The sequence below is a fragment of the Symphodus melops genome (assembly GCF_947650265.1).
Source record: "Symphodus melops genome assembly, chromosome: 16".
NCBI lineage: Eukaryota > Metazoa > Chordata > Actinopteri > Labriformes > Labridae > Symphodus > Symphodus melops.
In genome coordinates this window covers 21,939,471-21,958,141 of record NC_136706.1, presented here as the reverse complement: position 1 = coordinate 21,958,141, position 18,671 = coordinate 21,939,471, and the positions used below count along the sequence as shown (strand labels likewise).

The following is an 18,671-nucleotide window of genomic DNA, read 5'->3' as shown; positions in this document are numbered from 1 at the left end:
TCTCCTTTCCACGGATAGTGTTGACGTTTTTCTAAAGGCCTGAAAGCAACATTAACCTCAACTTCATAAAATATGGTGAGATTCAAATAAATGTCTCGTCAATCCTCATATTCACAAGAGGAAGAAGTTGTTCCTTTCACATGTGTTACCTGTAGGACACGTCGCTCTTATACGCACCTGACTAAGGAAATTAATGTGCACATTTTGCGTTTTTCTACGACAACTTTAATCCTGAAATCTCTGGGATTTTTGTGGCGGTTATCGTTCATCATAGGGGGGTTGAACTTTGACCTCTAAATGCCAATCAAAGGTGCTAAAAAGAGAGAAAAAGGAGCACAGTGGACATTAAACACGACCACAACTCCACTAAAAAGAGAGAAAAATCTGCACACTGAATGTCCTTCAGATTTCCTTCATCTGGGCAAAACAACCGACGCATTTCAGCAATAGGCCTTCATCAGCGTAAACAAAAGTGCTGACATCACTGTGACATCATCGTGGTTATTTTCTCAAAGTGAAATCTGTCTGTGTTCAGTTGAGTTTATTTTCCTCTAAACCTGTTTTAAAAAGCCCTCGTGGATCTGGAGGTTTCTTAACTCTGGTCATAAAAACATGAAGTATTAATTTATGTTGACAGGATAAACGTCACAGATAAATACTGTAAAGAGAATAAAAACGAGGTGTAATAATCCAGATTACGACTTGTTGCATCACGATGTTAGGTCATTATCACTCATCATTTTAGTTTAAGGGGTCAGAAAAAACAATCGTCACTTTTATATTTCTGTCGGCCTCGTCGTGCCGTTTTGATCGCTTTCTACACTTGCTCATTCTTCAACTACATTTCCTGTTTGCTTTAGTTTTTAGGAGCACCTTTTATTCTCACATTCTGTGAGCATGAAACAACAAACAAGCTGCCTTACGTTTTTATCAAGTATCCAGATTTTACTGTTCGAGTGTTTTTATTCTTAACGTTGTTTTCAGAGGCACAGCACAATATCTGACACGTTTTCCGGTTTTGTTGTTGAACGATGTTGGATGTTCACTTTATGACAGAAGGACGATTAAAGAACAGCTCCTGTTTGCAAAATAAACAAATGTTTTGTAAAGGACTCGATGTCTTCTTCAAGTACACACACACACACACACACACACACAGTTGGCTCACCCGTAGATTAGATTAGATCAACTTTATAGTCTGTCCCAACAGTGACAAAGAGGTCCTCTGAGTAAAACACAATTACATGTTGTGATAAATTATTAGATTTGCTTCAGGCTTTGGATTGAGCACAATTAAATATGTTGAGTTTCAGCAAATCAATTTATCATAGTAAGCATAACTTAAGAATGTAAAAAATAGTGTTTAAAATGAGTTGGACAAATTTATATTAAAAAAGGAAACAATTGAGTGAACTAAATATATATAGTGAACTAAATTTTCCTAATCACAGATTTGATTTTATTATCTTGTGAAATGTTTGTTTTAATGTATCAGTATAGAAAAGATGCATTGGCCTAAACAAACTTTATTAAATGTAACCTGCACGAAACTTGAAATATTTTGATAGATGTTTTTTGTAAATATTTATTAATGTAGCGCAAATATTAAACAACAAACGTAGCACATTTCCTGTCCCAGTTGAAGTGGATCAGGAGCCAGCAATAAGACACATCCGGGTTACCTGCAGGAATGCAGTATCCAGCAGGTGAGGCTGTACTCAAATACCTGCGGTGGGCGGAGCCTCAGATCCAGTCTGACAGACCGACCTTTGAAACCAGCAGGGACAGAGGGAGACAGAAAGCCGGACAGGTTTGGACCAGAATGGCTACAGATTTGACCCAGGACGCGGTGCTTCAGTTCCTCCGGAGCGGCGGGGGCTCGGTGAAAAACTCGGACCTGATTCTGCACTTCAGGAACTTTATCCGGGATAATCCAGACCGGGACCGGAACCGGGATCTCTTTAAAACGTATGTCAACACTTTGGCCACGGTCCAGCAGCTCGACGGCATCTCCTATGTGGTTCTCAGGAGGAAATTCAAAGGAAGAGTCCCGGCCGGAGGTGACGGGGGCTCCTCCGGGCCTCCGCGGCTCTCCCCCGGGATGAAGGGAGAGCCCTCCCCGGGGAACGCGCGAGGGAGCCAGGCTGTGGCGGAGAAGCCTCAGCTCAGGGAGGTAACAGCCTCCGCCCCGCTGGGAATAACCAACACGAAAACAATCCTCCCTGCAGCTGGGATCATGCTGAACAACAACAACAATGTTGAAAATAATTTAATTGTAAAACAACAACCAGATATCAACAAAGCAGTTTATGTTGCACCTGCAGCAGGTCAGATCTCCAGGAGTTCACAGCCTGCTGGCCCGGAACAGAGCTCTAAAATGGGACAGAACATGATGGATTTTTACCCCACGCCCCCTGTGATTACACCTGTTATCTCTGCAGTCAGACATCATGGAGAAACCAGACAGCAAATACCGGTCAAAGAACCTCTCAGAGGGAGGGAGGCAGAACCGAAGACCCCCAACTTCTCTGATCCTAATGCCCAAGATTGGAGCAGTAAAGTGGGGCAACAGAAGGTTGATTTTCCCCCCCTTGATCCGAGGTTCAGACATCACCAAGAAACTATTCCTGTAGGAGCTCTCAGAGGGAGGGAGGCTGCAAGAGGTCTTCATGAGGAGAGGCCTCTTCATCATCAGGGGCCTCCTCTTCATCAGGAGCCTCTTCTTCATCAGGAGCCTCCTCTTCATCAGGGGCCTCCTCTTCATCAGGAGCCTCCTCTTCGTCAGGAGATTCCTCTTCATCAGGAGCCTCCTCTTCGTCAGGAGCCTCCTCTTCATCAGGAGCCTCCTCATCGTCAGCAGATTCCTCTTCGCCAGCAGCCTCCTCTTCATCAGGAGCCTCCTCATCATCAGCAGATTCCTCTTCGTCAGCAGCCTCCTCTTCATCAGGAACCTCCTCATCATCAGGAGCCTCCTCATCATCAGCAGATTCCTCTTCGTCAGCAGCCTCCTCTTCGTCAGCAGCCTCCTCTTCATCAGCAGATTCCTCTTCGTCAGCAGCCTCCTCTTCGTCAGCAGCCTCCTCTTCGTCAGGAGCCTCCTCTTCGTCAGCAGCCTCCTCTTCGTCAGCAGCCTCCTCTTCATCAGGAGCCTCCTCATCGTCAGCAGCCTCCTCTTCATCAGGAGCCTCCTCATCATCAGCAGATTCCTCTTCTTCAGGAGCCTCCTCATCATCAGCAGATTCCTCTTCTTCAGGAGCCTCCTCATCATCAGCAGATTCCTCTTCGTCAGCAGCCTCCTCTTCATCTGGAGCCTCCTCTTCCTCAGAAGATTCCTCTTCGCCAGGAGCCTCCTCATCATCAAGACCCTCCTCTTCATCAGGAGACTCTTCTTCATCAAGAGCCTCCTCCTCTACAGAATCCTCCTCTTCATCAGGAGCCTCCTCTTCATCAGGAGCCTCCTCTTCATCAGGAGCCTCCTCTTCATCAGGAGCCTCCTCTTCATCAGGAGTCTCCTCCTCAACAGGTCAATCTTAACGCTCAGGTTGTGCGACGCCACCACAGACACAGAAAGAGCTACAAATCTGCTGTATCTTGTGATGAAGATGAGTCTGATGAAGAGGAGTTACCGGTTAGGCATGGTTCAGCAGGAGGAGAGTGGCCCCTGAGCCTTCCTCTGGGGGACATGTCCAGGGCCTTCTCCGCCTCTTCACCGTGCATCATAGACGTTCCTTCAATCGTCTCCTCCTCTTCGTCAGATAAAAAGCTTCCGAAGATTTACATCCAGGATATGGAGAAGGACAAGGGTCCCCCTAGAGGTGGCCCAGGCGGGAGCATGGATTTAGGGGCGGGGCTTAGAGGGCAGGGGTCGGGGCCAGCGCTGGCACATGAGACCACCAGACGCAGCTTACCCCTGGAATCAGATCTCTACAGGCCATCACATGAGACGTCACCACACTACAGTGTTTACGACCACCAGCGTTTCTCGCAGCTGCAACAGCGTCAGGGGGCGGAGCAAAGCCACAAAGGGTCGTTGTCATCAAGCACGAGCAATATCTACTCCCCCTCATCTGACTCGGGCCTCTCCGTTCGAGACTGGCCAATGTCTGGCTCCCCTAGAGGATCGGGGTGGAACAGCAGCTTAGAGGATCTACATGTACGAGCAGGTAAGACGGACTGAGGTCATTCTTCTGAATGTTCCTTATTTTCTATAATAAGAATATATTTTATCTTGAGGTGTTTATCTTTATCATTTGTTGTGTATGTGTGTCTTTAATGTTGTTTCTGGACGTGACTTTTTTACTAATCTTGATCATTTTATGTGGTCAGACCAGTGACCATATTCCCCCTAAAGAAAGGAAATGAAAAAGCTTCGACTGATCCAACCTTCACAACAGGGTCCTGAATCCCTCACTGCACTTTTGTCCTCTGTCGCCCCCCGGTGGTGGGATAAACTTCCAAACTCCATTTCAATCCGCAGAGTCCATTTGGACCTTTAAGAAAAAGCTAAAGACCCAGCTCTTTCATGAATACCTCAGACCTGAATGATGTTGTTGATTAGGATGGTTCTGATGCTGATTAGAGCTCTCAAGAACAGCACTGTGACACTGACACTGTTTGTGACCAATCAGATTTTAAGATTACTGACGTTGTTTCCTCCTCTCTAGATCCTCTCTTATGTCGTACTTGCTCTGATCTATGTTGCTTTGAGCTTAATTTCATGGAAAAAAATTGCAAGAAAATTGAGTCTTATGAGCTGTGAAAAAAAATAATGGCCCTATAAAGACACACTACTGGCAATTCTGTGTTTCACAGGTTGTGATTTTTTACATTTTTTTACATTTGCTTTTGGTTGCTATGGGAGACCGGCTTCAAAACCCTCCCTGGCGTCATACTTCCACATGAAACCCCTCACAATCAGAATGCAAATCTTTTCATGTGAACTCTGAGGCAAACCACATTTCAGCTGTAGCTGTACAGAGACAAGTTACCCGTCAGTTGTCTCTTAATCTTGTTTGTGTGTCATCAGGCAACGCCAGGTGTGATCCTCAAATCCAGGAAGTTCTCCGGCGAGCCCAAAAGAGCAAAGTGGAGGCTTCAGCTGTACATGGTGTTGGTAAAATGAAGACGCCCAGGCATCACTCTACAGGATATCTCCATGACGACCAGGAGCTCAAAGCTTGTGTTTCTCCTTTCTATCACTCCACTGATCAACTGCATGACAACCAGCAGTCTGCAGCCCGTGTGATGCCAAAGCACCTCTCCACAGGTCAGAGCCTTCCTCTGACGTTTGATCGGATTACTCAATAGATGTGTTTTTATAAAACTTTTAAAATTGGTAAAAGAGTAAAAAGTCTGTTATCGCGATTCTGATGGTGTCATTTATTTTCAACCTAAGGTAACATCTAGTGTAATAGTAAACACTGTGACAACATGTCTGTCACACCTGTAGTAAAGACGCTTCAATCCACAGGTGATCTCTATGACGACGACCAAGAGGCGGAGTTAAGCGATGGCTCCACCTCCTCGCCCCCCATGCGGCCACACTCGGGGATCCCCAGGCGGCTCAGCAGCCATCTGAGGAGCCGGATGTGCCGCAGCATGGGGGCTGACCTGGACCAGCTCCTGCAGGAGGAGATGCAGAGGGGCGGGGGAGGAGGGGGAGGAGGGGGAGGCAGTGAGGCGGCTCGTCTGAACCGCCTCCACATGATCTCCTCCTCGCTCAGCCTTCACTACGACGTGTCCTCGTCCTCACTGTCGTCCTGCTCCACGCCGCCTCGCAGCCACAGCTTCGCCAACCTGGCCGAAGGGACGGAGGAGAGAGGACGAAAGAGCCTCAACGCTGCTCCACCTGAAGGCTCCAGTCGACGGGTAAGAATGTTCCAAGCTTTATAGTCTGCATATTTAAAACTCAGATTTAGATTTCTTGCTCCTGAAACCAGCATTGTTTCTGAGTTTTTCTCGTCCCTCCTGTCCTCAGTCACAGATTCCTCTGGAGTCCAGGGAGCACGACTGGTTGGTGAAGGGAGCGGCGGGGGCGTGGCCTGACATCTACTTGCTGTTTAGAGAGGACTCGTCTCTGCTCAACAGACGAGACTTCATCTCCGGCTTCACCGTGCTGCACTGGATCGCCAAACACGGAGACCACAGAGTTCTCAACACCTTATGGTTCGACCCTCGCACTTCCTCTAACTCCAGAAATACTTGCTGTAACAGCACAGTGCTTGTTTGGGTTTATTACTTCAGTTTTAAGTTATGTTTTTGATAAAATTTCTGATTCAATTTTTTGTTGTATGGAAGAAACAGGTAGATGATATTTTAAATTCCCTGTCACTAAATGAAGTCAAAAAAACCCTTCAATATAAATGTTAAATATAGCCAGGTACTGAATCATCATCTCTGGTTTCGGTTTCAGGTACGGAGTCAAGAAGGCAGGTCTGTCCTTCGACATCAACGCCAGGTCCACATGTGGCCACACCCCTCTCCACATCGCCGCCATCCACGGTCAGAAGAACGTCATGCGCCTGCTGGTTAGCAAGTTCGGTGCCAAATTGAAGCTGAGGGACACGGCGGGAAAGAAGCCCTGGCAGTACTTGAGCAGCACGTCACCACCCGAAATCTTCCAGCTGCTGGGAGCTCCACCGAGGGCCGCTTTGGGTGGAGGAGACCTAGGAGGAGGAGGTGAACGGGGAGGAGGAGGAGGAGGGGGAGGAGGAGGAGGAGGAGGAGGAGGAGGAGGGGTCGTCAAGAGGGTGGAGTCAATGTGGAAACATGAGACGCGACGACGTCGGAAGCATCACCTCTCCTCTGCTTCCTCTGCAGAGAGGCCTCATGGCATCTCAGCCAAGGTCAAAAGATCGTCATCTATCGCTGCGTTCCTCAAACACAAATCCCTGCGACACTTACACGGACATCAGTCAGACTCGTCCGTTTGAAACCCACCGCCGATGGGTAGCGCTCTTATTTTAAAGTGTTAAACCATAGACTTCATAAACTCCATCGATTGTGGTCGCCAGATTTGAAATGCTGTCTCTTTAAAACGTTTAGTCAACTCAGTGACCGGAGAAGAGCGGGAGCTGATTCAGGCCTTAAGCCTCCTGACAAACAGCTAACACACACACCCACCTATCAGTCAGATCAGCCACACCCCGTATTATGACTAACTCCTGTCTTTATGATATAAAGGAGGAGCTGTGACACAATTCAACTGTTGAATTGACGCAGCTTGTGCCTGTTTGACCGGGGGTTTATTAGACTTCCAGGGCTTTTGTAGCCAGCCTCAAGTGGACACTTGAGGAACTGCAGTCTGGCGTGGCAGCTTGGTTAAAACTCGCTTTATTTACCGATCCTCTTGTTTGCTTGCTGGCTGGTTTTAGAGACACAAACAGAGTGTAAGGTGGAGTTAAAGGTCAAAGAGTTGAAAGGTACTCCAGCATACCTGACCTCGCCGCTCAGTTACATTTATGATCACAGATATCCGACATAAACACCAAGTCATTTGTTTTGTTAAGTTTCATGAAATTTCCAGACTGAGCTGCAACCTAGTTTTTCTTTACACTTCTGTGCATATATCATGCGATCAATACAATCATTGTGCATGTGATGAAGCAGCCTCGTCTTCAGTTGGTCGTGTGGACGCACACGTTTACATGTGGAACAGCTATAAAGGCATAACACTGTGAAAGCATCAGACTTCACCTGCCATGGTGGAAGTCTTGTAATCATTATGATGGTGTTGACTCAGCTTGAAAGTGTCCTTGCAGCATTTTTTTGAGCGTATTTTATGAGAAACAAAACCTTCCACTCAACAAGGATTATGCTGGATGCAGGGTTAACCCGGCCTGTTTACTGTCCAGAGCCTCGATCCAGCGAGTGTGTGGTCTACTGCCTTTAAAGAGATTACAAAAGGAATTTAAATCCCGTCAGTCCGACGCCTTGAGCGCAGTACAAATAGCTGCCTAAGAATTTTACAGACTGTATCTGAAGAGGCTGCAGAGTGAGAAGTGTCTCAAAGCGAGAGGTTTGAATTGCAGCACTTTGCAGAGCGGCTTCAGGTTTCACAGTGATTGTCTGATGTCGTTGTTGTTGTTGGAGGGAAAGGAAAAAAAAAAGGGAAGACGGTCAAAGTTTATGAGCTGCAGGAAACAAAGCGCTACAGTTTCAGTCTGCCGCTGTGATTTACTGACACGCTGAGACGATACTGCTGCTCGTTAACACCTGAACCCTGTTCACGTACACTTCACATTCCTTCACAGTGATTCGAGAGCGTTTGTCACTTTTCACATTGATTTCTTTTCCTTCAGGTTCACTTCCTGCAAATTGAACATGCGGAGTATTAAAATGTGTTCGGCTATTATTTAAAAAAAACACACCTCACCAACTGCACGCCTGATGTGTTGCTAGCACTCACTGCATCATTTAAAGGATCACGTTTGATTCAATTTGGGTCTTTTGTTTAAAGTTGGGCCTTTTTTTTTATCTGTTAAATCATTGTTCTCCCTTTCTGAGATCAAATAATTCCTGCTTTCAACTTTCTCATACAGTCTTAGGTAGATATTTTATTTTTATATCCAATTTTTAAAGGCCGGGTTGGTCATTTCCTCCAGATAGACTTTTTAAGATTCTGGTTGAAACTGCCTGAAAAATCAACCAATGTCTGCCATGAGGTGCCGATCTGATGAACCAATCAGACGCCTCCCTGTCTCCCCGCTCACTCTCTACCTCTTGTGTTTGCTCGCTCACACTCAAAGCTCGTCAACCGAGTTTAGTCTGTGAGTTTGTTGTGTAGTGAAATAGGTTTTTTTTTATTTTTTTTTATTTTACTTATGATAAAGTTTACCACTGAATGAGACATGACACGACATAGTTTATACACAATGCAAGCAATCAGCTGAGGTCCACTTCTGGAGCAACGGCGCTCGTGCATGTAAGAGGGGCGTGGCTTTTGAGGTTTCACAGAGGGGAGGGGGTGGGTGCAGACGGAGCGCTGGGGGAATGCTACCTTCAAAATCAGGTCTGAACCACTTATCAGCGCCGATACAGTTGGCTTTTCCAAATGTTCAGAGTGTGATTCAAAGTGTTCGACAGCATTAAAGAAAAGGATCGGGACCTTTGTCTCTTCAAAGACAGCAGACTCCATTGCCAAAAACGATGTTTACCTCAGAACGAGAACTTTTGCTGGATTACTTTGCAGCCATTTCAACCTGTTTCCATGCTGCTGACTGCTAGAGTCGTCTCCCTGAGCTACTGTGCAATGATAACACCCATAAAATATTCCAACTAGCTAATATTCCAACTCTTTCTGTTCATAGCAACAGTTTTATAGAACTGATCTAAAGTATTAAGTTTAACGAAAGGGGCCAAAGTGGAAAAAATGTACTAAGAAAATTCTCAGACTTTATCTTCTGAAGACGTCTGATCGAGTTGTTGTCAGCTGACTGCGTCATGTTATTGTCACCTCTGTTTCATCTTGTCTTGGGTTTTTTTTCTCAGTAACGTTATTATTGCATGGTTGTGTGGTGCATTCAAGTGCTGCTTGGACATATGAGACTTTAACTTGCGGTTTAAGGCTTTTTTTTCTTTTCTTCTTTTCTAAGCGACATCGTCCAGCTCTTCAAGTTTCTGATCTGAAGACCTTTAAATATCTTAAAACTTTAGCAGGTGCCTTTTAATATGTCCACAAACCCAGTTTAATTTCAAACAGCTATAATTAACTTATACAAAAATATAAAACAATATCTGACTAATAAACGACCTGTGGTGGTTGGACTCGTTGAAACAAGCGGCTGCCTTCAATGGAGGAATATCGACGTACAGTCTGATGGAGGACTTTGAAAATACAAACAGCAACGTTTTTTACAGGATTGTAATGAACATTTAAAATCATGTTAACCAGAGTAAACTGCTGAGTTAAAGTTTGTAAGTGAATCAGGTCTGAGGTTGACTGCTGTATTATGAAACTTACATAAATTGTATTTTTAAGTATAACACTGATCAAGTATTAAACTCTTTACATCAGAAGTGTTGGGTTTTTATTCATGATTCAGATGATGAAGTTCATTTCCATTGAAAATGTTTTAGAAACAGAAATTAAATGCAAAGTGTTACAAACCTGCATTCATTTCATAGGACAGTATGCAGCTGCAGAAGTCTATAAAACAGGGGCCGGCTGTGTCTCAGAAGGTCGGGGGTTTGATTCCCAGCTCCTGCAGCAGCATGTCTGAGCACCCCGAAGTAAACTGCAGTTCTTTGCCCTTCCACATTGGCTCACTTTTAATAGGCCCAATCTTCAGTTTCTTCAAGTTTGATGTTCATGTTTGAAAATGAGTCAAAGTGCATGTTGACTTTGTAGTTAAATCGTCCTGAAAGAAATGTCTTAATTAGTGGTACATTGCACTTAAAAGCCTTTATGAGGAGTTTTTAAATGGGTTTGAAACCATTCTATCACTTACAGAATCAAACCAGACATCCAGCAACAAGCTCGTTTCTAACGGCAGGTGTCAGAGGAGACAGACACCCAGAGAAAGAAACTGCAGATTTTCCTGGACAAAGACACACAATGAGTGATATAACTGACTTTTGCAAACAGAAAAGAACATCCAGCTCAATGTTGACATTTCTGCCCAGCAGGTTTTTAATAACTCTGCGTTTTGTTTTTGTTGGCATCAAACTGGTCCCAACATGTTCACTCAGTGTGTAGAGAAACTCTGCTGGCTGGAGGACATGATGGCTCATGTCTGTGTGTGTATGTTCGATGTGAAACTATTTGGCTCAAGCGTCTATTTGAACAAGCTCACAGATACAGCGCAGCCTATATTCTGAAGTCCTGTGTTGTACTTCCAGTTATGTAACACTCAACAGTGCCTCTCTTTCACATGAAGGATTCATCTTAAATGGCATAAAGTGTTACATCCTTTTCAAATGAAGGATATATTATTGAATATATCGGTATATATACACCACACACGCCACAGGCTGCAGGCTATGTTGGTGTCAGATGGATGGAGTTCTTAAGTGTTTTCAGGCTGGTTGGTCGGACGGTCGGATTTGTCCGTCGATCAGACACCAACATAGCCTGCAGCCTGCAGCGTGTGTGTGTACGCTCCAGGCTGCAGGCTATGTTGGTGTCAGACGGACGAACTACTCCGACCATCCAACCAACTAGCCCTCCTATCTAAAGTGCATGTTTTGATGATTGTGGGAGGAAGCCGGATTACCCGTGAACCCACGCCTCAAGGGAAGAACATGCAAACTCCCCATAGAGGCCCTGACCCCCCTGGAACTCAAGGTCCCAGAGAGTTCTTAAGTGTTTGCAGGCTGGTTGGTCGGACGGTCGGATTTGTCCGTCGATCAGACACCAACATAGCCTGCAGCCTGCAGCGTGTGTGTGTACGCTCCAGGCTGCAGGTTATGTTGGTGTCAGACGGACGAACTACTCCGACCATCCAACCAACTAGCCCTCCTATCTAAAGTGCATGTTTTGATGATTGTGGGGGGAAACCCACGCCTCAAGGGAAGAACATGCAAACTCCCCATAGAGGCCCTGAACCCCTGGAACACAAGGTCCCAGAGAGTTCGTAAGTGTTTGCAGGCTGGTCGATCGGACATCAACGTAGTGTGCAGGCAGCCTGCACCCAGCACGCACACACACATGCTGGAGGCTGCACTATGTTGGTGTCAGAGGGATGGACCACTCCGACCATCCAACCAACTAGCCCTCCTATCTAAAGTGCATGTTTTGATGATTGTGGGAGGAAGCCGGATTACCCGTGAACCCACGCCTCAAGGGAAGAACATGCAAACTCCCCATAGAGGCCCCCCTGGAACACAAGGCCCCAGAGAGTTCTTTTTAAATGTTTGGTTTGAAAGAGCCTCTACTTATAACCTCGGTTGGCCTGTTCTGTGACGTCAAGAGTGACTTCATTAATCAGTCTTACAGAACGCCTTTCTTCATATGCGTCATACACGTTGTGACGTCACGCTACGAAGGCAATGTTGGTGTCCTAAGTGCTATAGACTGTAAAAACACAGTGTGTGTGTGTGTGTGTGTGTGTGTGTGTGTGTGCGCGCGCGCGCGCGCGCGCATCCAACCAGCTAGCCCTGTGTGTTTATACACGTACACGCGCACGCACACAGACACAAACATACAAATATACAGGCCAACATATAGTCTATACAAATATGTGCTAAAGAGATATTTACAGAGATACATAATATTCTTTGGAGCTTTAATTTATCTTTGAGAAATTTCTCAATCTATCGGTTTGCGTTGAGTATTTTGTATGTAATTCAGAAATTGAACACTAGGTGGAGCCAGGTGTGCCAATGCATGAATAACAAAAGATATCTGTCGATGTTTGGACTGTCAGTGGGATATCACACTAATCTTTAGGTGTGCACTACCTACGTGTAGTAGTAGTATTAGCAGATAGGAGTGATGATAGACTCATATTAATGTTTGCTACGTAAAGGTGATGAAACAAATGACTATGTTAATGAGGTTGGAGTTAGCTCTGAGATTAACTTTATATAATATAACATTTTATAATAATGACAAGAAATGCAAGGCTCTTATTAACAGTTGTAGCTTTTAGAATCTTTCATTTTCACAGACTCATATTGAAGTACCGTTCTGTACTTATATTTTCATTTAAAGTTTATTTGATGCGGACATAGCAATTACATTGGACACACCAGATGCATTGATTTGAGTGTTTTAGCACACTTTTCCACAGGCGGCTTTTGAAAGGATAAAATAATCAAAATGGAAGAGGGAAAAATAAAACAAACAAAGAATAAAACAAGAAACATATGCAAGCAATTGTCCATGTTAGTTACATACTACAGAGCAAACGGCAACATAATCAAGCAATCACCAGTTCAGAGCTATTTATGTGAGCGCTGTTGTTTCATTTTTATTGTCACATTTACATTTTTACTTCAAATAAAGTGTAGGCCTACAGAATAAAACTATTGATTATTAACATTTGATTGCAATTTTAAATGTGATGAGACGGACAACTATATATTTTTTCATCTTGTAAAAAAAATTAAGAGGAGCCAAAGTGTTAAAAAGATAATCAAAGGGTGTTTTTGTTCCTCCTGTGGAGGGCAGCACCACTTGTTGAGTTGACGAAACGGACAGAATTTACTGAAGAAGAAGATAGAGGACGGAAACCCCGCCCTTTCCGGTTGTGTATTGTCCAATCAGGAGTCCACATCCTGGATCGCTCCACTGTGTGGCTCAAAAACAGGACAGCTAGTTAGCTAACACATTGGCAGAAAGCTAAAAACAAAACCGTTTTTTATTTATTATTTAGAGCAGTTTATCGTCCTGAACGTGTGCCACATCACCAGCTCACACGACAGCCGCAGAGTGAACCATGGTCGGTGTCAAAGTGATCGGGAGTGACCCGGATTTTCAGCCGGAGCTAGCGGCCGCCGGCTCCAGGCTCGCCGTGGTGAAGTTCACGATGGCCCAGTAAGCTCGACGGCGAGAAGCCGCTCGGTGTCCGCAGTTCCGACTTCTTCAGTCTCTCGTCCAGGGGGGAAACACCCCCAGAACATTTAAAAAGTAGTCCGAGCTGGTCGTAGCTTTAGATGTGTGTCTTTGTTTTCTGTCAGGAGCATGCTAGCCGCGGTTAGCTCACTAGCTGCCCTGCTCGGGATGACTTAGCACTTCTTACAGATTTTTGGCTGCTGAAGGTTTCCTGACATTTAATTTAAAGTGTTGACCAAACACACAGGCAGCTGGACATGCAAATGCACTTTGCGATATCCCACAACAAAAAAAGCAAGATCCTCATAAGGAATATAAAAGAGATTTACTGTTTGTTGTCAAGAACATACATGATACAGGCGTTATGAATACATGTAGTACCATTTATTGAAATGTGTTTAATGTTGCTATTCTACAGCGTATCTACAAAATACGATTATTTGCCACTTTTGTAAAGCATCTGAACACTGACATCGGTATATTTGTTGTAGTCCCTGTTACAGTGACGACATGTTTGTGCAGTCTGACTGAAGAAACAGACTTTAATTCACAAATAATTTAAAACGTTTGTTGGTCATAGAGTCCTCAAGTTTATTTTCTATTGTCCTCCTCTTTACACACACGTATGTCAAGTTGTAGAAAAACCAAGAAAGCGTTTTTAAAAAACATGAATATTGTGTTTTGGTGTAAAGAGGTGTTGATTGAGATATTATCAGTGATCAGCAGATAGTGAAGCTGCCTTTAGCTGCAGTATTTTCTTACTGTATAAATATCACAAACCATTTAGAGATTATTGTTGTCCCTGTTTGGTTTTTGTTTGATGTTTGGAGTTGGTTGACATTGTTGAAAACCGCTCTGCTCCCTCAGTTGTCGGCCCTGCGTCCGAATTTCTCCGGCTTTCAACATGTTGAGCACCAAGTACCCACAGGTCGTCTTCCTCGAAGTAGATGTTAATGTCTGTGAAGTAAGTGTGACCCACACAGTCTTTCTGCAGTTTGGGAGAAGGTGTCGCGTGAGTCCATGAGTGCAAAAGCTCCGTTCTCTTCCTCGCAGGCGACAGCAGCAGCTAACAACATCTCAGCCACGCCAACGTTCTTGTTCTTCAGGAACAGAGTTCGGGTGGATCAGTACCAAGGGGCAGACGCGTCGGGTCTGGAGGAGAAGATTAAACAACACACGGAGAACGACCCGGGAAACAGCGAGGACTCCGACATTCCAAAGGGATACGTGAGTGACCGATAGTTCTGCTTGTCTGTGTTCCCCTTTTAGATAGTACGTGTGTGTTTGTTACTTTTAATCCCTTCAGATTAACAACAGCGATGGCTGGAGGCGTTTTGTTTTTTAGGCAGGTTTGTCTTCCCCATTCTTGTGACATGTGACGAACATAAGGAAGCATCGTGATTGGATTACTGGAATCAAAGACCGAATTGAACGGATCTTTCTTTTAAATGGTTGAATTTGTACTTTTGCTTGAGACGGTTTCAGACAGGCGTCTACTGAGAAGTAACGACACAGTCATGAAAATAACATTTACCAAAGACGTGGAAGAACAGCTAATGGAGATGCTAACTCATGAATGAATGAATAGAGATTTAAGACGATTTAAGAGAAGAAGTAGTCCGAGTAGAAAAACTCTTCATCTGATTGGCTGTTGCTTCTCACATGATGCCATTTCAAGATCCTTCATAACATTTTGTCCTCTCCCTCCGGTCCAGCATGTAGTGTGTTTGAAGAAGACCTCCCCGTGCTTTGAGTTATTAAATGAAACGTATCAATACGAAGCTGCAGAATCAAAGAGCAACGTTTAACAGAAGAGAATATACTATACTATATATATATATATATATATATATATATATATATATATATATATATATATATATGAAATATATCTCTGTATGTCAGCTCTCTGCGTTCGGAGGTTAAAAACAACAAATATTCACACTAAAACACAAATTAATAATAATTAATAAATAAGTCAATAAATAGTCATGGGAATAAAAGTCGGCTCATTTGCACCTGGTCATGGCTCGTTGCTCTTGCCCTGTATTGATTGCCCAGAGTTCGGATCTTTAAGAAGCTTTTTTTCCCTCTCTCTTAAAGCGGTCCAGCTGTAAACCTCTTCAGTCCTTCAGTAAAGTTAAAGGTGTTGTTATGTAAACAGTGGGCGTGTCTTCTCGTTTTGCCTTCAGATGGACCTCATGCCTTTCGTCAACAAAGCCGGCTGCGAGTGCCTCAACGAGAGCGACGACTGCGGCTTCGATAACTGCTTAATCAAAGACTCCACCTACCTGGAGTCCGACTGTGACGAACAGGTATGAGCGCCAACGCCTCGACAAAGACAGGGCTTCTTAAAAGCACGAGACCGAAGGAGAAGAACACACACAGGCCGACTTTACACTTCACTTTATCTGGAAGCTTCTCAGTTCAGCTGTGTGCTTACTTTTTAACACGCTGCTGTTTTTTGATTTGGTGTAGTTGCTGATAACCATGGCGTTTAATCAGCCGGTGAAGCTCTTCTCTATGAAGCTGCTGTCCTCAGACTTTGGTGAGTTTTTTTAATTCTGTTCTAAACATTCGGCTTTTCTCATCTGGACGTCTTTCAAGCTCAGTCGTTGCCCGAGGAATAACCTTCCCGTCCTTTATTCCATCCTTCTATTTCTCCACCTTCCTTGCTCCCTCCTTCTTGTCTCTTCCTCTCCCTCCTCTTCTTCCTCTTTGTTTGTCTCAGCCCAAGCCCCCAAGGTGCTGAAGGTGTTCATAAATCTCCCGCGGTCGATGGGTTTTGATGACGCCGAGCGGAGTGAAGCCACCCAGGCCCTGGAGCTTTCAGAGGAGGACTACAAAGAGGACTGCTTGATCCCTCTGCGCTACGTCAAGTTTCAGAACGTTCAGAGTGTGACGGTGAGAAACGAGACTCGAAACGACGCCGTGGTTAACAAATATAACCTGCTGTGGCTTCAATTAAACCTACAGAAAGACCAAAAACGGAGCACATTCAAACCATCGTTAAATTTCAGCAGCACGGTTACCAAAAGACTCCAAAGAAAACACAAAAGTGAACACACTTAAAGTCCTTTAAAGTGTTTATATCTGGACAGATGAACAGACAGAGGGCTGAAACCAGTCGGTCGCTGCTCTAACGTGTTTGGGGAAGCTGTCTTTATGGAGACATAAACATGAATATAATAAAGTGTTTGTTTGTGTCGTTAATTTGGTTTTTTTTTTTTTCATGCCAGTTGTTTGTCAAGTCAAACCAAGGAGACGAGGAGACGACAAAAATCAACTACCTGACATTCATCGGCACGCCTGTACAGGCCACCAACATGAACGACTTCAAGAGGGTAAAAGAGCAGTCAGAGCGCCTCGGCTTGATTTAAGACGAGTGTTTGTCAAACTGTTTTACTGACGTGTGATCCTTCATGTCGCCGTGTGTCCGTGCAGGTTGTTGGAAAGAAAGGGGAGAGTCACTGAGTAAGACGGCAAATGCCAGAATGAGAAGAAGAGGAATCGGAGGCTGCAGAAACATCCATGGACTTTCCCTCTGCCAAAGCTGCCACACACACACACACACACACACACACACACACACACACACACATATAAACACACACACACACACACACACACAGCCTCCAGCTGACCTCCGCGAGAGCTGAATGAATTCTTCATCCCGGGAGAGTCGACCTTTAAATTGTTTGTATTGTAATTCTAATGAAGATCACTGTAAATAAAACACAATCCTTTTTCAAAGGCATGTGCGTTGAGTCTGACGTCTGTGGGACAAAGACGAGTGTCAAACACCGTCTTGTTTCTGCCATCATCTGTGATGAATACAGCAGCACTCGGAGCACAGAAACATGCCTTTGTGTTGTTGTTGTTGTTTGTGATATTTGCATTTCCCTGGTGTTAATATTTGGTTCTGCGACTTTGACGACCTCTGACTCCTCGAGCTGTTCAGGCTTCGACATGAAACGGGCAGAACATGTTCGTTACAGCCTTTTTTATCACAATTTGATGAGCCAACAACAGTCCACAACTGAATCAAGCTAAGGGAATCGATGAATGTCCGGAGGAGTTTCTTCGTGGTGTTGTGGATTTTTCTGTTTGCTGATTGAAGATCTCAAAGTAAGTTTGTCTTTGTTTATTTTTTTTATTGCTTTAATTTAAAGTTAATTTGCAAAATGGGAAATCAGCTACAAAAGTAACATCAGTCATGAATGCGTCAAAGATTCCCAGAACATATTTATACGATCGCCATACACGTTGGTCTAAGTGCACCGGAATGACTCCGCTCAGGATCTATCTGCCTCAGTCCATGTAAGGGTACAAAATCACAGCAGCAGGCGGAGATATTAAAAAACGGAGAGGGGATCTGTGTGGTACGAGCAGAGATATGAAGAGCAGGAGACAGGATCTGTGTGGTACGAGAGGCAGGAGAGAGGTTTGAACTTTGACACACAAACATCTGTGTGTGTGTGTGTTTGATTAGTTGCACATGATTGGTCGTTGATTTTCCACTACAATGGCAGGTAGAGAATATTTCAAATATCTTCCAGCATCCTCATTTCTTCTTATATTTGAAGATGTGACGTGGTTCATATTTCTCAGCAGCAGTTTTATTTACACCGTCTTATATGTTGTAGCTTCATGCAGATATTTGTTCAAAGTTGAATGTTTCAGTAAGATGTTGTATTTATTGTCCTTCACGGCAGCTGCTGATGAGCCCGAAACTCCGAGACCATCAGTGAGACCATCAGTGAGAGTTGGCATCTACATTGGACTGGGACTCCTTGCATCAGCTGTACTGGTTCTCTCTCTCTGCGTCTACAAAAAATGTTCCACGAAATGTGCTGACAAGGGAGGAAACAACTCTGCAGTCGTGTGGACTCTAAATATCTCTGACAAACCATCCATCCTTTACCTGGACCACTTCCATCATCAGGTCTGATGGCGGCCTTCCTCACGATCAGGCTTCGTGCCTGTCTGCAGCCAGCGTGAAGAAAACACTCTCCAATATCAACGACCACAGGGCTGCAGGCCCAGACGACGTCCCTGCATGTGTACTAAATCAGGGGACTTTTTTAGACCACAGAGCCCTTTCAGGTGAGGATCACTGTGCAGAAGACTTCACTGTTATCTTCCACACCTCTCTCGAACAGGCTGTTCCTGCGTG

The 18,671-nt window shown here is 44.6% G+C and overlaps 2 protein-coding genes across 3 annotated transcripts in view; both read left to right on the top strand.

Annotated features, from left to right (window-relative positions):
- The first annotated feature begins 1,603 nt into the window (after positions 1–1,603).
- sowahb (sosondowah ankyrin repeat domain family member B) overlaps positions 1,604–18,671 on the top strand; it is a 236,346-nt gene continuing 219,278 nt past the window's right edge. Inside the window, exons 1-6 of one of the 2 annotated variants that reach the window (XM_079365220.1) lie at positions 1,604–2,691; positions 2,749–4,163; positions 5,027–5,266; positions 5,471–5,868; positions 5,978–6,165; positions 6,413–6,678. In XM_079365220.1, coding sequence (XP_079221346.1) covers positions 1,691–2,691; positions 2,749–4,163; positions 5,027–5,266; positions 5,471–5,868; positions 5,978–6,165; positions 6,413–6,678 — 3,508 coding nt within the window. In that variant the 5' untranslated portion in view covers positions 1,604–1,690. Of the gene's footprint in view, positions 4,164–5,026; positions 5,267–5,470; positions 5,869–5,977; positions 6,166–6,412; positions 6,679–18,671 lie in introns of both variants that reach the window. The other variant, XM_079365219.1, reaches the window with a different exon arrangement.
- On the top strand, positions 13,172–17,252 carry txnl1 (thioredoxin-like 1). The gene is made up of 8 exons (XM_079365251.1): positions 13,172–13,477; positions 14,363–14,459; positions 14,549–14,722; positions 15,688–15,810; positions 15,974–16,043; positions 16,227–16,399; positions 16,735–16,839; positions 16,940–17,252. The coding sequence occupies exons 1-8, from the start codon at positions 13,380–13,382 to the stop codon at positions 16,967–16,969; spliced, it is 870 nt and encodes a 289-aa protein (XP_079221377.1). The 5' UTR covers positions 13,172–13,379; the 3' UTR covers positions 16,970–17,252.